This window comes from Hyposmocoma kahamanoa, unplaced genomic scaffold (assembly GCF_003589595.1).
Source record: "Hyposmocoma kahamanoa isolate Upper Pololo Valley unplaced genomic scaffold, ASM358959v1 210, whole genome shotgun sequence".
Lineage (NCBI taxonomy): Eukaryota > Metazoa > Arthropoda > Insecta > Lepidoptera > Cosmopterigidae > Hyposmocoma > Hyposmocoma kahamanoa.
In genome coordinates, this window is record NW_020653731.1 from 6,441,045 (window position 1) to 6,463,472 (window position 22,428).

Consider the following 22,428-nt stretch of genomic DNA (forward strand, 5'->3'; position numbering starts at 1 on the left):
CATTATAAACACTTTTGATACTGAACAACCGCCACATTCAGCTCCACCAAAGTTAAGGGCAAGAGATCGAATACAGAAAGGGTTTTTTAAACTGCTGTCGCCAAGCCATAATCTTCAACAAGATGTGGAAAAGTTGCAAATGTCAATTATGTATCCCCCTGGAACTATGCCGTTGAATCCAATTGTAGAGCTAGATGAACAAGCTCCAGAATCACCTAGTGATGGCAATGTTCTTAAATTTGAAAATAGGAAACCTTTTTTTAAGTCTGCTTTAAAAGCAATAATAAATGCTACTCAATTTAAGTTGTTTTGGGAACACTCATCTGATAATGTACAATCATATGCAAAAGGCTGTTATTGGGTTTTTTATGCTGCTCCTGGTAAGTTTAAGTCTTCTTGTGCCATTATTTGTTAGTTATAATTGGAACCATTCAAAATGGTTTTAATAGTTAATCATAAAAAAATACATCGTTTGCAGTATTATTCTACGATATTAGATAATACTGAAATGATGAAATTAAATGCCAGAATGTTACACGCGTGTTGATTTATTAATGCAAACGAACAACCAAATTGTAAGTGTTAAGTTGCATTTTTATAAGATTATAATTATAGCTACATGTCGCCCACCTTCGTCAGTTTGTTGATAATTTTTATATCTATGTCTACAGTATTATTAAAGTAATTCCATTATAAATTTAATAATAATATTGTGATAGTCATAGACAAATAATTCCAAAACATATTTTTACAGGCGCAGGACATAAAATAACAGTTTTGGATGAGTATGATCCATACACTAAAAACGAATCGATAAGAACGAATTTGGTCATTGCCATTACTATGTTCGTAATTACCATAGTCATCAATTTTTTCGCTAAGCGCTCGTAAGTATGTATTTTTAAAACGGAGAGATAAAAAAAATATTATGTAATGTACCTGTACATGTCCACTTTTATTCCTTTGTAACATCATCATAATTTTTGCAATTAATATTAATATGCTCTTTTCATACTACATTGTTACGGCTCTGTAGGCACGCTGCCAAACATTCTCTATCATGCCGCGTGCCGCTGCTGCGCAATGTGATATGTGCCTTAATCGCCAAAATGCAAAGTACATAAACTCTCTTTTCTCCTAAAGGGATGTATTGTAAATAGCCAAATAATCACTTACGCGAATACTGTTGTGTTATCTATTAAGTTATGTATAATAAGAAATGTCTTGTGTTGTGTTGTGACGGTCAGGGTCACTTCATCAGATGGAAGATAGCATAGGTAAGCTGCATACTGTGAGTAGCGGCGTCGCTAGTAGGTACCAACGAGCATCAGTGGCGTAGCGTCCATTTCTGCCACCCGGGGCCAACCCCACATTTGCTGCCCCCTCTATTTTCACAATTACATACAAAAGTATTCGGGTTCTAATTATTAACACAAAGATCGAACACTCAGAAAAAATTCCTTCGATCCGGCCGGATTCGAACCGACGTCTTCTTGTATACCGTGCCAGACGCTATACTAACTAAGCCGCGGAACGAACCAGAGCACCTCACGGATTTTTCTATGTATTTGTTGTCGTGTCTTTGTATTTGGTCTTTCAACAACTTTTTAGCCGTAGCGCCATCTACGAGAAATCTTAAGTATTTCGTCACCCAGTTAGATACCTTTACAGCTACCAGCCCTGGCTAGAGATGTCGCTATTCATTGTATTAAAATTTTTATTGAATTGATATTCAATTATTATTTTGTGTGAAATTACTCCACTATACATATAGATTTTAAGGCTTTCGTAGTTATTCGCTAAATGATTATCACTAATTTCAGGTTTCTTACCACGGTATGACTTCTTTTTATTTTCCCGATATTTCGGAACGGTTGCACGCTCCATGGTCACGGGTTGACTGGACGGCGGCAGATGACAGCTTTAAGAGCAGACATATCTGTCTGGGTAGGCAAGAGGGTTCTTGCGCTGTCGACGACTACTAACTTCATCGCGATTTGTTGTGGCGTTACCATTTGCACTCAAACAGTTATAAACCTGTCTAACAAGGTACTGAATAAACCAACAATAAAAGCCCTGGAAAAAGGATTAAATTTTGCTCCTATCCTCACACGCATTCCATATGAAAACGTCATATGTGGTGTTGAAGAAGCCATAGTGTGTAATGGGGTGCCATCTAGTGATGCTGAAAACCTACGTCTTGACGTGGCCGTAGCCTTGCGACACGCTCGTCTACCACCAAAATACATGAGTACTCAGGAATTGATGGCTGTAAAACAACTTAGGGCTGATACAACAATTATAGTACTGAAGGCAGAGAAGGGAAACGCCACTGTGATTATGGACGTTGAACAATACGACCGCAAAATAAAAACTTCACTGGAGGATGGCATGACATACAAATATGTAACATACCAAAAGAAATCATGCCGTGGTAAGAAACCTGAAATTAGTGATAATCAATTACTCCACTAGTTTGTTATATTTACTCGGGTTCTATTACGTTTTTATGTTTACCTACCGTCGCCATCTTTGTGTTGTTCAGGATATTGTTTTCTCAAATTTATTTTCAAATTTTAGGTAAAAAAAATAATTTTGACTGATTAGGGCTCGCCGCCGCCCCCTTTGCTGTGCCGCTAGGGGTCATGGTCCTCTCAGCACCCACCAAGCCACGCAACTAATGAGCATACGACCGCCACTCCCATCAGAGAACTCCGCTCGTCCATAATCAAATAAGACTAGTCCAATGCCTGTGTTCGGCGCCACGATTCCTACCTCGGAGCGTAGGGTTGTCACATTGTCATTTTGGGTCGCAGAACATAATTTGAAAAAAAATTAAGGTGTTCAACACAGTATTCTCGCGCCATATCGAAATAACCTTTGTTAAATGTAGTATTTAGGAAATGAAACTATTTTTCCGGATTTAAATCGCATATATTTGTTTTTTCAAACCAGTCAACCGTGACCATGGGACCTGTAAAGGGCCCGAAACGTCGGTTTGTTTGAAAAAAACAAATATACGCGATTTAAATCCGGAAAAATAGTTTCATTTCCTATGTGTAACAATCGCGAAAACCTAAGAACTCGATAAATGTAGTATTTACTTACTTACATAAACACATTTTTATATCTGTCTCGATTATAGTGGTTTTTTCTTAACCTGTTGTGTCCCACTACCGCGCAAAGATCTCCCCTAAAATCTTCCACTGCTATCATACGAAGAGATGGGACGAACAAGTCATGGGCCTGGTAACACCACACACCTATCCATAACAGTTGCAGTGTCACTCAAAGCTTTAAATTGCAATCATCTTAGGGGCACTGCCACTACGCCCGTCACCTTGAGGCATAAGTTGAGTCTCATGTGTCTGGAACTGGAACACAATAATGCTCACATGACTGCTTAACGGCAGAAATGCGCTAGGTAGCAGTACTTTCCTGGACGAACTCTTTCATAAGGAATTCTACTACTAACTGCTCCTAAAATCATGATCAATAGAAAGAATAATCTAAAATAACCTAAAGAAATGATCATGATGATAAATAGAATTTATATTTATACATTACGATGCGTTTATAAATAAATAAATCATTTTAACACTAATAAATTCATTTAATACGGTAAATTACTTTAAACACGGAGCAAACTCTTCAATTCTACAATGAATGGCGCATGCGACCCGGCGCTCTGCAACTCGAGTGCGCGTGAGAGCGTGAATAATCTCGCGGTGGACTCGCATAATGAATATACGCGTCCGTACTCGACGACGCGGGGCGGGCATGCTCACATATGTACAAGCCACGCTGCTACGTTTGTATGGAGTGGCACTATTTATTATACTAAGCATCTCTCTATCTACCTCCTCTTTGTGTGTAATTTGTCTTTTGAAAGTGCTACCCTTCGTAATATGGTTTAAGTTTAAAAAATATTAACAACATTAATTTCGTTTGTTAACAGGGAACAATACTTAAAATATTTTGAGTCAGCAGCGGGCATGTTCACATTCTTCATAGTATTGTAAGATTCCATTTTATCTCTTTGAAATGACTAATTTAAATATTACAATAGAAAACAACGAAGAATGCTTTATCTCTCAAGGTGGAGATATAAGTTGGAGACATGACACTTACTGTATATTTTCGGATAGTGCAGTTTAGATAATAATAATAATAATAACAATAAGACACACACTCATGGCCCCGCACTAGGGAAACTCTGTATCGGGGATGCCATGTATATACACACATAGACAACCACAAATTACATCCAAACTCACGAGAGAAATAAATGTAGGCCTTGGAATATTACTCCTTTTGCCTTAGGAATATAACTCTTGGCCCGGAAATCGAACCTGGGATCTCTGCGTGGCAAACCAACGTGGTAATCGTTTAGCCACGGAGACAGTTAAGTTTGATTATGACTTATCACTTCCTTTGACGATGACGACATATTACGTCAGGAAACCTACATATCGAAGAAGACTCCAAATTTTTCGAAGACATTAAGCCTGGGCAGAAATAACACACCCTCAGTGGACTTATAATTTTTATATTATTAATACTTATCTACGTTAGGTTGTATAGTCGTGGTATACACATTTAAAAGATAAATAGCATTCAACTTATCGGCGTACAGGTAACTGATATAACGTATAACATGTTTCTATTTATTCACAGCGGAGCAATGTTGGGTATGCACTTTGCGATGTTCCTAATACCACGTACTCGAAAAATCCCAGTAAATTTCATATGTTTACTTATTATTGTAAGTTGCTATTTTTAATCTTTTTAAATAATGGGTAGACCGCACTATGCGAAACTCCAATGCTGAAACGGTGAGCAAATATTTACACATTTGATTTTGTTTCAGTCGATGCTGGCAAGCATTATGACATCATTTTTGACAGCAAAATTCAAGACGTACATTATTATGTGTATCTTAACAATTGTTTGCGTTTCTGGTACTGTACATGTGTTCCTCGCCACTTCCAGGGTAAGGTTATTTAGTTATTAAATATATTATATTTAGTAAACGTGGACAATGGTCTTCTCTATGGATGCGTACAAATCTGGCAAATGCGCTGCAAGCGCGCTGCGCGCTGTACTTGTGCAATCACCAATGGTCGGAAAAAGGTGTGCCACATATATTTTTTTAATATTTAGTGGTTTTAACAAATCTATGTTGCTCCTTGTAGCTATATCTATATATGTATCTATACCTTTTCCGACCATTGGTAATCAATCACATCTCTCGCAAGGCAAAAACACATCTGTCGCGCACCATCCATCGTGCGCGAGCGGCGCGCGAACTGCTCGCGAATAGATCGCACTACGTAATGCACGTGTGCAGCTCGCGAGCTTTTCGCCATCAGGCGCATTCGTGGTGCGGCTGCGGACGCATTCGCCAGATCTGTACGCATCCTAAGCGACATTGCGCATACTGTAGTTCCCTAAACATCCGCTAGATGGCATTGATCCATTTTATTTAAATTCTGCATCGCGATAAGAGTTGCTCTCGAATAATGACTACCTCGACCATTTTTTAGTTTGTGAGACAAACATCGGTACCATCAACTTATTTCTAAGAGTTGAGTTCTGGTGAGAACGGCTGCTTAGACCTGTCTGATAAATTTACTTAACCGTTTTTGTATTGTACTATAGTAGTAACGCCGCCGGTTGCACTTTAACTGGACACTGTAAACTTTTAAATATACTTAAAGCAACAGCGGACTTGCAAATTTTTACTGCATTTGATGACTTCATCCAAACGTCAAAGAACTCGTCCTCTGCATAATTACGTTGTGCTTGTGCTTTACAGACATAGCCATAACTGATACTTTCACAAGATGTGAAACAGGCATATTTAACTTTAAATAAGTGCAATCGCTTCCTTAATATACCTGACCCTCTAGCCAACCTTTTGGTTTTGGGAGCCATTTTAAGCATTCAACAGAAAGGAATTCCAGCTTATACGTCAAAATTTCAAATTTACTTATAAGTTTCTTAAAATGTCATTCACTAATGATAGAATGAGGAAATCATATCAAAATAATAATAAGTTCACAAGTTAAGGGTTAACTTTGTTTAACACTTTCTTCACGCTTATCTACTAAGAACCAAATGGTCAGTTGGGGATCAGCTCAGAAATCTAAATAAATAGGAAATAAGTATAAACAACGCTTATTTCTTCAAAAACGGGGTCGCCACATATTGGTCTACAGTCGACACCAGACATTTCGTTTTTCATGAACGTTACGGATGAGACTTGGTTGATGATCAAAACACTTATCTTTGCTATAATAATAAGGTTTATTATTTTTTCGCCCGCACTCTGAGACGTAAGTTGACAAGTCCCATGTGCCTATAATTTCACCAGCACCCTTACCTTTTAAAACCAGAACATAGTAATGCGGAAATTACTGTTTGGCGGCAGAAATAGGTAAGGTGGCAGTACTACCCTGGACGAACTCTCACAAGGAGCTCTACTGCTACTAAACAATACTAAAGATTCCCCTGAGAAGAATGAGCAAGAAATTTTAAAGGTTACTCTTTATGTATGTATGTTACGCGATGACTCCGGTTTGTGAACCGTTTGATGATGATTTTTTTTGTTGGAAAGAGGGTACCTCAGTAGTAATCCCAATTCAATTTGAAGAAAATATTCCACCTCTAAGAGTGCAAACTAGGGGATGAATGACTTTTGACGTCGGTTTTTTTAGCACTCTTTTTTGTCAGTTTTTTTTTAAAGTTTTAAAGTCTATTTAAGTTAGCGTCGTAGGGTAGAAATAAGCCACTAAAGCCGCATTCATAATGGCAAAATAAATTAGTCGGCTTTCAAATCCGTGCGGTGCGGACGCGTGTGGTTTTCTCTATTTGCTACTTATCTGTGACTCTTTACCTGCAACTTTGGCTTTCTATGGACTGGTACTTTCTTAGTCTGTGACTCGGCTTATTACGCGTAAGCTTTGGTTCACACGGCATTATCCTGAACGTATTCGATTATAAACGGATAGATAGCGGGGTGATGAACAGTCATGCGTTTAAAAGACGGACAGCCCCAGTATTCACACAGCAATCGCCCTGAATACGTCTCTGATGGATCCACGCTTTTTTGCACTTTTATATTGGCGTAGATGCCGTCAACGGCTTTGCCGGCGGAAGACCAGAAGGTATTGCGTTTATCCAACAAATTAAGAAGCAGTGCGTATGTTTGTACGCTTTGAAATATTGTACGAAATTATGAGAAATGATGAAACAAAATTTTCAATTACTTTCGGATGTCAGTAGATAGTTTTGACAATTTTTTAACACGTATGGAGAATTCGAGGTTACCAAAATTAAATACGAATTCTTCAATACTAGAAGAAGCCGCTTGTTCGATGACTATTCGATAAAAAACGTGACTTCGCGCCGTGTGACAGAGCTGCATTAATACTATGCGCCACTGCACACCGAATACGTTAAAGATCCTTCGATTTGCTTGACAAGTCCGTTGCGTATTCGATAAACGTATAGAGCTGTGTGCGTTTTTTTGCAGGACAAACACCGTGAGAACGGTTCTATATCTAATACATGCGCCACTGTTTATTCGGTAAGATTTATACTGTAAAAAACGTGCAGTACAATGCCGTGTGAATGGGGGGTAAACGTTTAATTATTAACGTAGGAGAAGACACTGACACTACGGGAAGTGAAAACGATTTTTAGGATAAATAATGTTTTATCAATATTTATCGCTGCGTTGGTGATTTAAATAATACCACTGTATTACTTATTTATGATATTGATTGACGTCAAATGTGAGATCGTTTAAAGAAATTAAAATATACAGAAATGTACAAAAATGAATAAATATTTTATTTATTTTATAAGTGGGAGTACTTGCCCATATTCCTCTATCTTATGTCCTTGTCAATTTCATGAAGTATTGCAAAAGAGAGCAGCCAATTACTAGGTCACTCATTTTAATAATAATAACAATAACACGCACACACTCGTGGCCCCGCACTAAGGAAACCCTGTGTCGCGGGTGCCATGGACAGACACAAACTCACGACAGAAAAAAATATAGATCATACAAATATGTCTCCCGGTGCGTGACAGTTCGGCGTGGCAACCGTTTGGCCACGGAGGCTGTTAATAAACTATAGTAAGCAGAAACCAAAAACATTATTGTTCAAATGTAAACACCATATCATTTTACATTTTAGAACATCATACATAACCACATCGACTAATTTCGTGCGTAATAATTTAAAGTAATTTGTAACAAAGAAAATAATCTTTGTTAGAATTAGGAGATAGACACCCCGTCTACGGTACTGATTAGGTCTGAAGATTTTTTTTCTCCATTGTATTCTTCGTGTGGCGCAATGCGGCTTAGGGACGTCACACATTTTCCGAGAGCTGTAAACCTTCTTCGAAGTACAAGTGTCATCATGGTAAATGGTAAATTTCAATTTAAATTTCGCACATGAATTCGGAGAAACTCAGAGGTGCGAGTTCGAACCTGCGGCTTCTGTTTGAAAGGTAAGTAAGTAGATCGAACCATTAGGCTAACTCGACTTTAGAAAGAAATATTACTGTCTTAGAATTGCGAGAAATTAATGGGAAAATATAACACATGAGAACTGACTTTTAACTTTCAGACGTCAAAACCGCTCGATTGGTTTACTTCAGCTACTTTCACAGTGTAATGACATCAATAGAACCTTTGTCCTGCAGAAACGGGCGGTTAGGAAATTTACAATATGGCCCCAGAGTGTCTTTGAGAGATAAGTTTAAAAAGATTAACATTCTTACACTAGCGTCACAGTACATTTATGAAAATGTAATTTGTGTTAAGAAGAATGGTGATTTCTTTATGAAAAATAGTGATAGACGTATAATAATATCTCTGGATTAGAGATGGAAAAATATTGATGCGTAAAAGTGATCGAGAAATCGAGAAATGAAAAGAAATCGAGAGTGATCCTTATCATAAAAAATGAGGACTTCGAAAAACTAAAGTGACTGTATATATTTAATTTCTTATTAATACTAACCTATAGATGTAATAAGCTTACACAAACATGCGCTCATGTTCTGTTTCTGTTTTTGTTTCTTTGCCTACTTTTATTTGAAAGTTTAACACCTACGTATTTGCAACGTTATAAATTGTTTAGTTTTAATTGCTTTTTCTCGCCATCCGTCTGTATCTATCCGCATACTTTGTGCCTGTTGTTGTCGATGCCAACCAATAAAATTACTTATAATTTATTCTTAAATTATTTTACGTACTACCTGCGACAGACCGTTCATTTATTCACATACGATGTGTTACATATTAGTTAAAAATGCTTGCTAAGTTGCGTGGATATTATCAGAACGTTCGGGGTCTTCGTACTAAAAGTCACGGTTTCTTATCTAATGTAATTATAAATAATTATGCTTTGCATCTCAGAAAGCTGGTTAACGTCAGACTTCTACGACCACGAATATTTTGATAGTAGGTATACGGTATTTCGTTGCGATCGATCGGCTGCAGCCAGCGGGTGCGTAGCCGGCGGAGGTGTGCTAATCGCAGTGCGCGCGAGTTGTCAGCCCGTGCGCCGTGATTGGCCATGTCCGCCCGCTGCGAGTACCGAGTGCATATGGGTCTCTCTGCCGCTTCACGATCACGACTCGATGACGATGGCGGGAGCGCGCCGCCCCTCGGCCGCGCGCCACCGCCAGAGGCACCTGAACGTTGCGTGTTTTTACTCTCCGAGCGGCCCCGATCATCGCGACGACCTAAGCGCATTCTTTGATATTGCTAGTCAATTGATTAATGATCGACCGTGTGATTTATTTCTATTTTTAGGTGATTACAATATACCTCACGCCGAGTGGACGGTATCCGATGCGAACAAAATTGAACAGATTTACAGTAGTAATTATGAGTCTCAATTATTGAGCGAATTTATGGCATTATCTAACCTTACACAATTAAATTCATGTCGTAATAGTAGTCATCGAATATTAGACCATGTTTTAAGTAATGTTGACTGTTGTGTCACTCGTTGCCATGCTCCGCTTACGGTTGAAGATAATTATCACCCATCTCTTAAGATTGATTTGATTTCAGACTATAGCCCTCCCCGAAAATCAAAAACAAAATTAGTTTATAGCTACCGTTCTGCAGATTTTGACTCGATTAACTGTGAGCTTCAGAAATTTGACTGGTTGGTATTATTTAGTGGCTTAACAGTTGAAGAATGTGTCTGTAAATTTTATTCTGTGCTGAAATCACTTATGATTAAATTTGTTCCTCTTAGGCAGCTCCCTTTATCAGGTACTTTGCCTGTATGGTTTAGTAGATCCATTAAAAAAATATTAAATGAAAAGAAAAAATACCATAAACTCTGGAAACTGTACGGTAATCCTCTCGACTACAACACATTTAATTTACTCAGAAAACGCGCCGTGAAATTGGAAGCCGAGTGTTATAGAAATTACATTCAATATTCTGAGGGAAGTATTAAAGAACACCCAAAGTATTTCTGGACATACATAAAATCATTATATTCAAACAATCGTCTTCCGCAGACAATGACATATAAAGGTGTTACTCTCGGTAATGGGCAAGATGTCTGTGATCGTTTTAATGACCATTTCCATTCTGTTTTTGAGCAATCTAGCTCCAATCCCACCCTTCAGTTGAACACAAATAATGATTAGCTTTTTTAATTTACATAGTATAAATATTACTAAAGATGCCGTTTTAAAAATTTTGAAATCTATTGATACGACTAAAGGTGCCGGCCCTGACGAGATCCATCCTATTCTTATTCGCAATTGCGCGACAGCTCTTTCTGTGCCCTTAACATTAATCTTCAAACAGTCTCTTAATGAAGGCATATTCCCTGATGTTTGGAAGCAAGCGTGGATCACTCCTGTTCCAAAAGGTAGTGTCAGTGGTGACATTGAAAAATATCGTCCTATCTCAAAGCTTTGCCAGTTTGGTAAAATATTGGAAAAAATGGTCACAACTCAAATATTTGCAGCAGTCCATCGCTTTATTGCTCCTGAATAACACGGTTTTTATAAAGGGCGTAGTGTTGATACTAATTTATTAAACTTTTTGGAATTTATTTTGAATGCATTAGACGACGACTGCCAGGTGGACGCGGTGTATACCGATTTCGCTAAAGCTTTTGACAAAATTTGTCATAATACGTTACTTGCGAAGCTCTGGCGACTCGGTATACACGGCGACCTCTTGCGTTGGATTACGTCATACATTAAAAATAGGCAACAGGCAGTTGCACATGGTGGTTTTGTTTCTGTTTATAAGTGTATCACCTCCGGAATTCCTCAAGGTTCACATCTCGGGCCACTGCTATTTACTCTTTATATCAACGACATCACTAGCATCACTACATTCTCTAATTTACTAATGTATGCAGATGACACTAAGATTTTTAAGGTTATTCGTAACAGCAGTGATTGCGATAAACTGCAAAGTGATATTGTGAACTTTGAGGAATTCTGTAATGTTAATAATTTATTCTTAAATTCTGACAAATGCAATGTTATTACTTTTACTCGTAAATTGAACCCAATAAAATATGATTACATTCTCTGTGGTAAACCTCTTTCTCGACTTGCACAGATTCGTGACTTGGGCGTTATTATGGACTCAAAGCTCACGTTCATACCACATATAGATAATATGCTTAAAAAATCCTTTAAGCAGCTCGGACTCATATTACGTATGGGTAAACCGTTCAAAAGTCCTTTCACATATAAACTTTTGTACAATAGCTTTGTTCGTAGTCAAATTGAGTTCGCTTGTACTGTTTGGCATCCATTCTACAACATCCATGTCGATAAAATTGAAAGGGTGCAAAAGAAATTTGTTAGGGCTCTAGATATTAGGACTGGTCATGATTATATTGATTATGAGCACTCTGCTACCAGGCACAAAATTGAATTGCTTAGGAGTCGTCGTGACTATATAGATATTATTAGTTTATATAAGATATTAAATAACAAATTTGATTCAACATCTCTGTTAAATCGTATAAACATTAGAGTACCCCGTAAAATTGAAAGATCTTGTCGCAGGAATACACTTTTCTCAATTAAGAAATCGCGAAAACGTTTTGTTGGTAATAGTTTTATCAGACGTTCATGTCGAACATATAACAACAGGTTCATGGATGTGGATATTTTTTGTAATTCGTTGGCGAAATTTAAAACTAAGATTAAAGCCTTATTGTAATTATGTTCAATGAATTTAATTTACTTCATTTTTCTAGTTTTTGTAATTTCAGTCCATTTTTAGTTATGTTAGTTAGAGCAGATTTTGTTTGATTTGTACCTATTTTGAATTAAGGAAACTGTAAGTCTACACTACATGTTCACAATGTAAAATATTTTTGTATATCGACTGTTTGTTTCTTAACATAAATAAAAAAAAACATTAATAATACGAGGAATAAAAAAACTAGCTGTTCTTGATAGTCAAAAGTCAAAATCATAAATTCATTTACGAGGCAATGTATATGCTTCTGTAACAACATTTCGGTTCGTATACAAAATTTGCAAGAGTTTCTAGCTCATTCTTCTCAAAGGAATCTGCCTTACGAATGAGCGATAGAGTTTAACCAAAGCGACGATTTCAAGTAACCTATAAAACAAAGATTACTTTGATTGTGATCTTTTATTGCTAATCGCATAATAAAAAAGTGTATTAAATTTGTTGATGAACTCATTTCGTTTTTCAGTTTGACTTCCGCAGGTTCTACCTGATATTCATAACTGCTGGTGCTGCAACCATCGGATCCTTTGTGTTATCAGCCCTAATGTTTATATTAAGATGGTTCAACGGACCTTTGCAAGTTATGTGGACGTTACTATTGGGGAACGCAATGTCTATAGTAAGTGTTTTCCTTTTTTGACGGATCGAAGGATTTTTTTCTAAGTATTCGATATTAGTATTAATAATTATAAAAAACTAGTAGAGGAATTTCACATAAAAAATAATTGAATGTCAATTCAATAAAAATTTTAATAGAGTGAATAGTGACATCTCTAGTCGGGCCTGGTAGCTGTAAAGGTGTCTAACTGGGTGACGAAATACTTTCACAGATTTCTCATAGATGGCGTTACGGCTAAAAAGTCGTTGAAAAACCAAGTACGACAACAAGCACATAGAAAAATTCGTGAGGTCCGCTGGTTCGTTCCGTGGCTTACTTGGCATAGCGTCTGACACGGTTTGCTAGAAGACGTCGGTTCGAATCCGGCCGGATCGAAGGAATTTTTTCTAAGTGTTCTGTCTTTGTATTAATAATTGTAACAAACTAGTGGAGTAGTTTCACATAAAAAATAATTGAATATCAATTCAATAAAAATTTTAATATCATGATGTTTTTAGTGCTAAGATAAATATCTAAACGAATTCAAAGAAAGGAGGAGGTTCTTAATTCAACTGTACTTTTTTTTAACGATTTCTATGATACTTTCTTCGGAAAGAGTGTACTTCAGTGGTCCCATTCAAATTTGAAGAAAATATTCCACCTCAAAGGGGGGCAAATTGTGGGATGAATACGGCTTATTGAATTTCACCACTTTCCGTTAACCGATTTCAATAAAATTGCGTAAATAGATGTTATTCGACAAACTTTTGCGTTCGGCTTACTGATTCTTTGGTTTGTTATGTCGACTGATTCACTTTTTTTTATGAGACAAAGTGACGGGACAAACAAGTCGTGCCTATGGTGGTCACCCTGAGACATAAGTTGATAAATCCCAGTAATTTCACACCAGCACCCTTCAAAAACGGAACGCAACGCTTTAACTACTGCTTGGCGGCAGAAATACGTAAGGTGGCAGTTCTTCCCCGGACGAACTCTTCCACAAGCAGCTCTACTGCTTCTATAACTTTTTTTTATTTAATAACGCACACACTCAACATAACCCTGCACCAGGGAAACCCTGTGTCGCGGGTGCCATGGACACACACATAGACAACCACAAATTACACCCAAACTCATGAGAGAAATAAATGTAGGCCATACACATATTTCTCCCGGCCTGGGAATCGAACCCAGGACCTCTGCATGGCAGTCTGGCATGGTAACCGTTCGGCCACGGAGGCAGTTGATATTGATATTTTTGATATTGATAACTGCTGATAATGTTTCCCTTCCTTTATCACATTCGTCATTCCTGAAAGGGGTGTCTTTTAATTTCAAAGGCATTCATATTGCCGCTTGCTAGAATTGAATGTTATATAGAGACGAATTGAAATTTACAAAATGTTTCATAAAATAACTCTTTGTTTAATCAAAATATGCACTCAGCATCTATACATAATTTGTACGCTTCGTGTAACAAAGAAACATGCGAGCACTGATCAATGATCTTAAAAATGCTTTCATCACATGTAATGTAAGTCATAAAACATAAGCCAACCACGTGAAACAAATTATGTATATGTGAAATTTTATAAGTCTCCTATTTAAGCATAAAAAAGTTATCGACAAATTTCATTCGTACAATCTTAAAGCTATTTGCCAATGATTTTATAGGCGTAAAAAAGGCTCGCTCTTGAAAAGTTGTCATATGTACCAGGTTAAAAGTTTCACTTGGCACCACGGGCACACCAAGCAAACGCACAGAGCGTTCATAAATTGTATCTGCTCCATACACATTAACGACTCGTATGTTTCGAGTCGTTAGAGCTGCGTTAATGTTTCCGGTCGGTTTCGATGCAGCACTAATTTACACCACTCGACGTGAAACCACGTAGGAACTCGTATTTAAAAATAACACGAATTTTTTTTATGTTACCAACTGACGGGACGAACTAGTCTTGGGCCTGGTGTTAAGCGGTGTCGCTTAACGCGCCTGTCCATAACAGTTGCAGTGCCACTCGGAGCTTTAAATCACAAAGATCTGAAAGGCACTGCCACTGCGCCCGTCATCCTGAGACATAAGTTGACAAGTTCCATGTGCCTGTAATTTCAACTTTGCACTTCAAAACCGGAACACAACAATGCCCACATTACGGCAAAACATATTTTAGCAGAAGCCATGTCTTACTTAAAACCAAATGCAAAATTAAGCAAATCCAAACCGAATTAAGCTAATAAAAACTAAAACAAATTAATAAGACCAGTATTTTAAATTTGGAGACGTTAATATCTTACTTGAAAGAGTAGAGTGTATGTAATTTGAAACTTTGTTCTAAAAAATTTTATTTCATTTCGAGGTAGCCAAAACTGATTTTACCCCGTATTAAATATTAAATACTCATAAGAGTATCAACTCTGTTTTCGTCAGTGTGGTTATAAGTCTGTTACTTTTACTTTAACTCTCAGTAAACCGCGACTTTGGGACCTGGAAAGGGCCTGAAACGTTGGTTTATTTGAAAAAACAAATATACTCGATTTATGTCCGAAAAAAAATTACATTCCCAATTTTAAGAAAAATATATTATTCTTGTTTTAATATGTTATAATTGTTGTCTTTTTTTTTCAGTGCCTTGCTATGGAACTCACACTGATAGCCCAAATGAAAACGTTGCTCTTGAGTGACGAAGATTATTGTTTGGGTGGATACATGTTATTCATGTCCACAGTGGATGTTTTTATACGAATAGTGCAAATTCTAATTAGGTTCGATAGATATTGAAACGTACCTAAGTTTAGCTCGTGAATATTTATATCTCTCCAACGATTACAAAGGTGTCCCAAAATTTACTCAAGAAGTAATTTTGATAGAAAACACAGATTTATAATTGAAGATTTTAATTTTTTTAATTGACCATGAAGTACACTGTGAAGGAATTGAACGCTGTATCAACGAGATTCACAGTTATGCAAAATGGTCATCGACAATTTCATGAAAAGAGTGCGGCCATTTACCCGACATCTTTACCACACATAACCCTATACCATGTACTTCATGAATCAATAAAAAAATTACAATTTTTAATTATAAACCTGTGTTTTCTATCAACATTACTTCTTGAGTAAATTTTGGGACACCCAATATTTAAAGAATGTTTTTCATCAGAATTAAATTTGTACAAGGGATGTTTTTGTATTGAAAACTCAAGCCGAGTATCAATTTACATTATTATACAAATTGATATTTGCATTTTGATATTTATATTATTTATTTATGTACCGACATAGTTGTCGTTACATATTCCATTATGTAAATCACTATCTACGACTGCACTATCTACGTGCGATTCATCGCTCCGCTACCATCCTTCATTTTTCAATTTAGTAATTGTCATATCAAGCAGATCTAAGCAGTGTGATTCGCTGGTTTTCGGTTTTCTTTTTTGGTTAGAATTTCGTATTGCATCACACGTGATATTAAAGTCACGTGATTGGTCCGTTACCATTATCTCAATGCAAGGGTGCTTATTCCATTTGACCTAAGCAGTCATATTAAGTATAATAACACTTATCTCACAGTGAGGTAAAGTTTACGTGGGTTTTATAGGAGCCTACAATGTTTGTTAATTGACTGTTTGCTTGAAATTTCTAATATTTTTTATTCACTAATTTTCACTGTTTAGAATCTTCCGAACATTTTCTGGCAACGAAGGACTAACGTTTTGATTTGTACCTATCTATATCTATTTTGTGCAATCTTTTTATATCTTTCATATCGTTGAATGTGAATCAAATCGTAGCTTTCAGTTCGCAGTCTAAATGACCCCAAAAATAAATTAATTAAGTATTACTTATGCAACAAGTAAAAATTTGTAAAGTAATTTAACGTACTATAAAAAACGTTAAACAAATTTTAAAAATAACAAAAGAATGGAATATTAGAAAAGTGCATGAAATATTAAATGTTAGCGTAAGAACTATCTTTTTCATATTAAAGTGTGTTTTGTTTTTCTCTTGAATTTCGTTTTATTTTATCACGGAACGAGATCCGGTATCCACTAAAGTGTAGAGCTGGACTGTGTTTATGGCGAAATGCTGTCGTGGTTCACACAAAACTTTATGCTTTTTTTTAACGACTTTCGAACATTTTCTATAGATTTTGAAATACCCATAACCTTAAGAAAAATAATTAATACGAAGGGCGGCTGAAAAGTAATCAACCTAAGTAAGCATGAAATAAAAAACGACCATGCTACTTTTTTCAATATGAAATATACATAGGAAATGTAAAAATAGGAAATGTACTTATTATATTATTTGTTAACCTATTTAAAAAAAGTTGTTTTTTAAAAGTTACAATGTTTTCTTCCGCCATTTTGTCCACGTTTGCAACGTAATCAAAAAAAGAGTGCTTAGACTATGCTTAAATTAAACGTAAACGTAGTGCTTAAATTCTCTTTGAGACTATGGAAACTAAAGGACATGTTATGTTGACATATAAATCAGACGTTATATATAGGTGACCAGAATCTTTCTCCAATCCGTTCATCATGTGTGAGTAAAGAGGGCGAGATATTTCTATGGCATAAGACCTGGAAGCCTTAATCAACAGAGCTTTAATCAGTTTTCAACAAATAATAATTAATTATAGTACGAATTTAATGCGATTAAAATAGATTTCGTAAGACACACACGTCCGTTCGAAAGCGAGTCTCGATCGATCATGGCCACCGTTTTCAAAAAAATAATGACGTTCCGCCAGAGTGGCAGTTAAAAGTCACTCTTGTCTGTGGTCGCATTGAAGAAATTGAATGGCACTGGCTACGCGCCGCGGCGCCGCCCCGTCCCGGCCGGACCGACAATCGCTCGTCCTCGAGCGAAAACTCACTGCAACAAAATAAACGATTATTACTGTTACGCTCGTTCATTCTGACGTCCTAAATAATTCACAGAATATCTCTAAGTCGACGTCCAAGCCAACTGAACGGCACAGATCAAACAGACAATAATCATTCACCAACCCATGGCCCGGATAAATGCGTCCCATCGACCAATCGTATAAAAAGTTTGGACCGGACAACATTATCCTTTCAACCAACAGAATGGACCAGACAAATACGTCCTTTCGACCAGTGCCTTATAGAGGCGTGGACCGGACAACACCGTCTTTTCGACCAATCTGCGACATATCATGGACCGGACAAATGCGTCCTTTCGACCAGTGTCTTATAGAAACTGGACCGGACAACACCGCCCCTTCGACCAACACACGTAATACTTAATCAATCGGGTGGGTACATGACAAACACAATACAATATCACAGACAAACATATTAAGCAGGTTTTCAACGTAATACCACCTACACGCCATTTACTTCAGCTTGTACTTCGAACGTAACTGCATGACCTTCATCATCGGAATCATGACCCCGGGTTTCAGAGTCGACCGTGACTGTGCCAGAAGATACGGTCGGAGTGTTTGAATTAGCGATTAAAGTGTCCGAAGCAGCGGTCAGAGTATCAGAACTATCGTTATAATCATTTTGTAATTGCTCATGATCTGGCGCCGTCACGGCCTCGTCGTTGTTCATGATGCTCGAAGTTATTTCAATTAAACCTTCATGACCAGAAGGTACTAAGCGTAGGTTTTCATGAGCAAACTTAAATGTGCGGTCGAGACCCTCGGTGCTTTTTAACACATAGCGATCATGATCTAGTATTTCGATAATTTGGTGGGGTCCCCGAAACTAAACCTTTTGGTTATGCAAACGATAAAACCTCGACAGTGACTTGCTTTTCTTGTGGCAAACCCGGTCATGTATCAACGATGTGTCGTGAAAAGGGGATTGTGAAGGAGGTCAACACATGCGACCACCGGGCTTCAAGAGGTACTCTGACAACATCATCTGGTGAGAAAGTATCTTTCCTTTTTGATAGTGGTTTGTCTTGTACCAACTCTCAGTAAAATATTTGAAAAAATTATTCTAAATCAGATGTGTGCACATTTTTATGAAGGGTGTCCCAAAATTAACGCAAGATTTGAATTTAATAGAAAACACAGTTTTTAGTATTTTGATTGTAATTTTTATATTGAATCATAAAGTACATAGGATAGGGTTATTTATGGAATAACACATCGGGCAAATGGCCTCCGCGGCTTTCCAAACACATACGCACTCGTTTGTCGAAATTTTCCATAACTATTCTGCATAAGTGTGGCTGAATTTCGTTGATGCAACGTTGAATCTCCTCCTTTAAAGCACACGTGGTGGTGGGTTTGTTGACATAGACCTGTGATTTTAAATAACCCCATAAAAATAAATCTAATGGTGTTAAATCACACGATCTAGGGGGCCAATTCTGATCACCGAAACGAGAGAGCACACGACCTGGAAATGTCTCATGGAGTAATTGAAGTGTTTCACGGGCTGTATGGCATGTGGCACCGTCTTGTTGGAACCACATATTGGCCACATCAATATCATCCAATTTCGGCAAAAAGAACTGGGTTATCATGTCGTGATATCGTGAACCAGGAACAGTCACTGCTTGACCAGCCTCATTTTCAAAAAAGTATGGTCCAATTACGCCTCCAGCCCAAAAACCACACCAAGCAGTGACACGTTGTGGATGCATTTGTTTTTCAACAATCACATGTGGGTTCTCAGAACCCCAAAAGCGGCAATTTTGGCGATTAACAAACCCATCAAGGTGAAAATGTGCTTCGTCGCTTAGGATGATTTTGCTCGAAAAATCAGCATCCATTTGTTGCTGCTCAATAATCCACTCAACAAACTCTCTTCGCTGTGCATGGTCATTAGGCTTCAGTTGTTGTGTTCATTGAATTTTGTAAGCATGGAGACACAGATCTTTCGAGAGTATACGCTGCAGAGAGCTTCTTGAAATTTGCAGTTCTTGTCCACGACGCCGAATTGAGGTTCCTGGATTGTCACCGACACTCTCACGCACTGCTTCGATATTGACATTTGAACGACTTGTTTTCGGACGACCAGTGTGTTTGGCGTCTCCAACGGATCCTGTCTCCCGAAATTTTTCAACTAATCTCTTCACAGTTGACGAAGTTAAAACACTATTCCGACCATATTTTGTATGAAATTTTCGAACTGCGGCCGCCAAGCTTTCATTATTTTTGAAATATTGTTCAACAATGAAGACACGTTCTTCTAACGTAAATTGCCCATTTTTACTAACCTTCCTTCAGCTATACCTATGTATATATATTAACCTTCAGCTGTCGATTTGTTTTTGTTTTTTTTGGTTGTCAACACTTCACTACATGAATGGCGGCAAATTTAAATCTTGCGTTCAATTTGGGACACCCATTAGTAATAACTTAATGTCTCCTAAACAATTTGGTTTCACTCGGGGTCGCTCTACAACCGATGCTGATGTTGAGTTGATGAATCATATATTTGATGCATGGGAAGCTATTGGTGTATTCTGTGACCTTTCCAAGGATTTTGATTGTGTGCACTATGGTACACTTATCAGGAAACTTCGCCATTATGGTGTGGCGGAACGTGACTTCGATCCTCTTAAATCGTATTTGCGTGGTAGGGTACAGAGGGTCGATGTTAACGATACGAGATCATTAGGGTCTGCAATTAGCATGGGTGTCCCATAAGGTTCAATTCTAGGCCCATTTTTGTTTTTAGTTTATATTAATGGCTTACCTAGCCTCGTGGAGGTATAAAACATGAGATAGTATTGTTTGCTGATGATACTTCATTATTATTTAAAGTTAAAAGGCACCAATGTTCCTACGACGATGTTAACAATGCTATATGTAAAGTAATTGATTGGTTTGCTGTTAATAACCTACTCCTTAATGAGAAAAAACAAATTGTGTCAAATTTACATTACCTTATGTTAGAGTGATGGTTACAAACATTGTAGTTAGAAACGAAAAATTGAATCTTGTGGATAAAGTTGTCTTTCTAGGTATAATGTTAGATGCTAAACTGCAATGGGGTCACTATATAAGTAAGTTATCAAAACGGCTTAGCTCTGCAGCGTACGCGACTAAAAAATACGGAAACTTTCAGACGTTGAAAGGCTAGATTGGTTTACTTCAGCTACTTTCACAGTCTAATGACATACGGCATTTTACTTTGGGGTAATGCCGCCGATATCAATAGAATCTTTGTTCTGCAGAAACGTGTGGTTAGGGCAATTTACAATTTGGTATCTTTGAGAGATAAGTTTAAGGAAATTAATATTCTTACACTAGCCTCACAGTACAGTTATGAAAATGTAATTCATGTTAAGAGAAATAATAATTTCTTTATGAAAAACAGTGACAGACATAACATTAATACGAGGAATAAAATAAACTAGCTGTTCTTGATATTCGTCTTCACAAAGTCAAAGTCAAAAAGTCATTTAAGGGGCAATGTATACGCTTCTATAACAAGATTCTGGTTGATACACAAAATTTGCTTTTCACGAGGCTTAAAACTATAGTGAAACACAAACTTTATACTAAAGGTTATTATACAACTTCTGCGTACTTGGATGACAAAAATCCGTGAGAGTAACCCGTTTAGCTCATGGAGGTAGTCTCGATCTCTGATGTTTCAAAACAAAAAAAAAATTATATTGTAAATGTTGAGCGTGTACTAATGTTATGTACAAAGAGCAACCCCTAGAGTTTCTTGCTCATTCTTCTCAGGGGAATCTGCCTTACGAATGAGCTACCGCTCATTCGTAAGGCAGATTCCCCATAACTCTACCGAGTTTAACCGTTGTGAAGTGTAATAATGCTTACCTATGAAATAAATATTATTTTGAATTTGGATATTTTGAAAAACAGTAGATCCAAGAGTTCGCAAGGTTTTATTCTTACTACTTACTGATTTAGACTTCATGGTTGTAACGTATACCGCTAAAGGCCGCGAGTTGTTCTTTCCGGAACTTTCTACTAATTTAATATCTATAATATTCAATTATAGTTATTTTGTAAGTCAATTGTGACACACTGATGATATGTAATGATATATAAATACTGTAGTTGTCCGTTGTAAGTACTGAAATTTAAAGTAATTTCGGACATTTTAATGTTGTGGTTACCAATGGTGCCGCTTGGTGTCGCTGTGTTGAAGAATAGTATGAGAACAATAATAGTTCGGGGTTTAAAGATTTTGGGCGGGCAACTACAACTTGTATGGAAAAAAAATCCATTGGCTAGACCAATCTGACCAACGGGAAACACTCGTCTTTTCGAGCTGTTGTACGTGGTCGTCGAAAATGAACTGGATTCCAATTACTGCTGTTTTCTAGCGCTTTTAATAATGAATTTTAATAATAGTATAAAAATGGACACCAGATTTCGTCGCTTTATTTTCTCAAACTCATATCTCAAAGCGCAAAGTTACAGAAATGCAAAAAATGGGTTGTATAAACAAATTTTGCATAGGCTGATTTCACATCACATTTCCTTCATATTCACACACTGGCTTTTGTCTATTCTTAAAGTAATGCATCCAAATTAACCCCCTTGTTGATATAAGACAATTAAAATAAATAGGAA

General features: G+C 37.1%; 1 protein-coding gene across 1 annotated transcript; it reads left to right on the forward strand.

Annotated features, from left to right (window-relative positions):
- Positions 1–33: 33 nt before the first annotated feature.
- LOC113227480 lies at positions 34–15,918 on the forward strand. The gene is made up of 7 exons (XM_026460417.1): positions 34–380; positions 755–887; positions 3,959–4,018; positions 4,678–4,765; positions 4,871–4,993; positions 12,750–12,902; positions 15,508–15,918. Exons 1-7 carry the CDS (start codon positions 140–142, stop codon positions 15,658–15,660), a joined length of 951 nt encoding a protein of 316 aa, XP_026316202.1. The 5' UTR covers positions 34–139; the 3' UTR covers positions 15,661–15,918.
- The last annotated feature ends 6,510 nt before the right edge of the window (positions 15,919–22,428 follow it).

What these genes read in the sequence shown, in the direction of transcription:
- LOC113227480 (XM_026460417.1), top strand. Translation starts at nt 140, where the DNA reads ATGTCAATTATGTATCCCCCTGGAACTATGCCGTTGAATCCAATTGTA. An exon ending in AATTTTTTCGCTAAGCGCTC is followed by an intron (nt 888 to 3,958) that starts GTAAGTATGTAT and finishes GTTTGTTAACAG; the next exon opens with GGAACAATACTTAAAATATT. An exon ending in TGTTCCTCGCCACTTCCAGG is followed by an intron (nt 4,994 to 12,749) that starts GTAAGGTTATTT and finishes TTCGTTTTTCAG; the next exon opens with TTTGACTTCCGCAGGTTCTA.